Consider the following 3,302-nt stretch of genomic DNA (forward strand, 5'->3'; position numbering starts at 1 on the left):
CAGTGATAGCATCAGCTGAAATATTAAATATAAAAGCGAAATATGCGCGTGCTCGTGGCACAAAAGTGTGTACACACCTTCATATTATATTGTTTTGTGAGTGATTGTGAATGAATTGGCAACCTCTCTGATTTGTCGCCCTAGGCTCGTACCTGCTTCGTATGATGAACCTATTCCTTGGCGAGGAGGTGTTCAGACAGGGTGTATCCAACTACCTGAAGGCTCATCGCTACTCGAATGCTGAACAGGATGACCTGTGGGCGGCGCTCACCGACCAGGCGCACAAGGCGGGATCACTGGACAAGGCGCTCACTGTCAAGGAGATCATGGACACCTGGACGCTGCAGACCGGATATCCGGTCGTCACTGTAACTAGGGACTATGAGAAGGGTGCTGCTACTGTGTCACAGGTAGGCTATATCATTGTCATACCTAGTGCCAGTTGCACAAAAGCCTGTTAAGTTTTAACCGTGATTAATTACACGAGAACCAATCAGAGTAACCGTCTTTTGAAAAAGTCTTCTCTGATTGGTTCTCGTTGAATTAACCACGATTAAAATTTTACCGACTTTTGTGCAACCGGGCCCAGTCGCTGGCCCAGCCTGCAATGTGCCCAATGAAGGCCAGCGTTGGCAACCCACCCATCCACACACTGGCGCTGGTCGACATTGGCCTTCATTGGGCCAACATGTGGATGCGGCGTAAGGCTGGACACAAACGTTATGTTTTATATATGTCCGATACGATTTAAAAAATATCGAAAGATCGCTCTCTGCTGAATGGTGCCCTCTGAATTTTATACACGTGCCCCCCATACACGTACTGAACTAGCCTGTCAGTTTTTCCTGAACAATCCGCCTGTAACCGCGGCTGTTGGACTGACTACTCCAAACCCCATACACGTTCAGTTCAATTCTGTCCGGCAAGCACTTCAAAACACATTGATTTCTTCGTGCGTTAAAAGTTTTTAGTAGTTGAGGATTTGTAGTTAGATTTGCTTAGTTTTGTGTAGTTGTTCATTTTCTGAAGATTATTCTGACCGGCAAGCGCTACAAAACACATTGATTTCTTCGTGCATTAAAAGTGTTTAGTAGTTTAGTTGAAGATTTGTAGCTAGATTTGCTTAGTTTTGTGTAGTTGTTCATTTTCTGAAGATTATTTAGTTTAAAATGTCTAGTGATGACGATGATTACGCCGTTTTAGGTGTATTACTAACATCAGTTACCAAAAAACGGTGAAAACGTGAGTTTTGGTCGAAAAGGTGGTTGATGAAGAGGGACACGTATTCTCACGTGAATTTATCAAAAGAGTTGAAGGTGACTCCAAGAGACTGGCATAATTACTTAATAAGAATGAACGAAAATACGTACCTACTTCTTTTGTTATTGGTTGCTCCATTGATAGAGAGAAAAAGCTTCCGGCAAGCCGGTTGAACTGATGAGTTTTCATTCGATCACCGGCCGCCTGTACAGTATTAACTGACAGTCCAGCCGGACCAAACACACGCTACGGCCGCCTGTCACAGGCGGACTGTTCAGGCAAAACCAAAACTGACAGGCTTGCCGGTACTTGTATAGGGGGGGGGGGGTGTTGTTTTCACCACTCCTCACGCTCCAACTTGTTTTCCATCTTCAATCGGTTGTAAAACAAAGGCTAGTTGGATATCGGACCTTCGTGTTGGATCTCTATTTGATCCAACTCGTCCGACTAGACTTCCAACATCCGACAAGACTTCCAAGAACCTATTTAGGGTCAGATATATCGGATCAAAATTACTCATTTACGGTCAGATATAGGATCAAAAATACCTCATTCGGTCCGATATCGGATCAAACATTTTAATTCGATGTTGGGCAACATCGGACAGTGAATGAGTGCCCTCTTTATGAGTTTGAAAATCGCTTCCCGGTGGTTCGGAACCCACCTAAAGCTGTAGGCCCACGTATATCTTAACATCATCCGTCTCATTATCCACGCACACGCACAAGCCTACAGCTCATATGGGAATTCACAAGAGCTCACATAGGCATTTTACAAGAGTTGTAGTTGAGTTTATAGATAAATCGAGCTCATCGATAACAACCGTTAATGAAAATTAAATTTTTATTACATTTCGGCTCAACTCACACTTACGTGACTCAAGTCGAGAAGAGATTAAGACTCTATTCTTCTCGACGCAGCATGTGTTTTCAAATGGTGACACTCAGACCAGTCGATTCTTGTCTTCGCGACCTCACGACTGTGGGACTGAGTCGAGCGTCGACTTAGTTGCATAGTACCGTGCATTTTTTATGAAAGTGAGGTTATGTTTTATAAGTGATGTTTTTCATTTTTTAAAAGACAATAATAATAAGAATTCATAATATCACTATTAAATTTGTTGCATGCAGACAAATTAGATCTTATATTTTTAATAAAGTAAGGTTATAAAATGGTGTAGGATGGAATTGAAGTAGTAACAATGAGCAAAAAGTCGTGTAGCTACACGAGTCGTAAGGTCGAGTTTACTCGACTGGAGTCGTACGATTTGAGTCGAGGTAGTGTGAGTTGAGCCTTATAATTTTTATTTAAAAGTCCAATTTTCCATAAAATATCCTGTGTACATTTAACATTTTAATTTTAGTTTTTGTGCTGAATATTTCCCTTTTTTGTTTCAGAACGCTACCTGGCGGAAACTGACCGGCCGCGACTTGGAGAAGGAGAAGTCGTGCTGGTGGGTGCCGCTGAGCTACACGACCCGCAAGGAGGCCGACTTCAACGAGACCAAGCCCAAGCTGTGGCTCAACTGCAAGGAGGATGCCGAGATTCACGACATCGGAGCCAAGGATGAGTGGGTTGTCTTCAACACAAGGCTGCTGGTCAGTACTATTTCCAATTCAAATCAAATAGCTTTTTATTCACAGTAACATAATACAAATTAAAGGAATTAATAGAGAATGCATTTATTCAAATGCTAATAATATATAATTATTATTGAACGAAAATCCTAAATAAATGCTGCAAATCACCCCGAAGACCTCTGCTACTGCAGACATTGACAACAGGGCTAACAGCTAGATGGAATTCGATGAGAACTACTATCAAAAAGAAAAAAATTACTATTAAATTAATTATTAAAAATTTACTATAAAGTTATATAAATAGTAAAAATATTTTTACTATTTTTTGGATAGTAGTTCTCATCGAATTTCCATCTAGCTGTTAGCCTGTTGTCAATGTCTGCAGTAGCAGAGGTCTTCGGGGTGATTTACAGCATTAATTATTAAAAATTTACTATAAATTTATATAAATAGTAAAAAATT

General features: G+C 40.9%; 1 protein-coding gene across 1 annotated transcript; it reads left to right on the plus strand.

Annotated features, from left to right (window-relative positions):
• Nucleotides 1–144: 144 nt before the first annotated feature.
• On the plus strand, nucleotides 145–2,862 carry LOC120349348 (thyrotropin-releasing hormone-degrading ectoenzyme-like; the record flags this gene model as incomplete). The annotated part of the gene is made up of 2 exons (XM_039419320.1): nucleotides 145–410; nucleotides 2,658–2,862. Coding segments are annotated over 2 exons (471 nt in total), but the record flags the coding sequence as incomplete, so codon positions are not given.
• Nucleotides 2,863–3,302: the final 440 nt, after the last annotated feature.

The sequence above is a fragment of the Nilaparvata lugens genome, unplaced genomic scaffold (assembly GCF_014356525.2).
Source record: "Nilaparvata lugens isolate BPH unplaced genomic scaffold, ASM1435652v1 scaffold9481, whole genome shotgun sequence".
NCBI classification, from domain to species: Eukaryota; Metazoa; Arthropoda; class Insecta; order Hemiptera; family Delphacidae; genus Nilaparvata; species Nilaparvata lugens.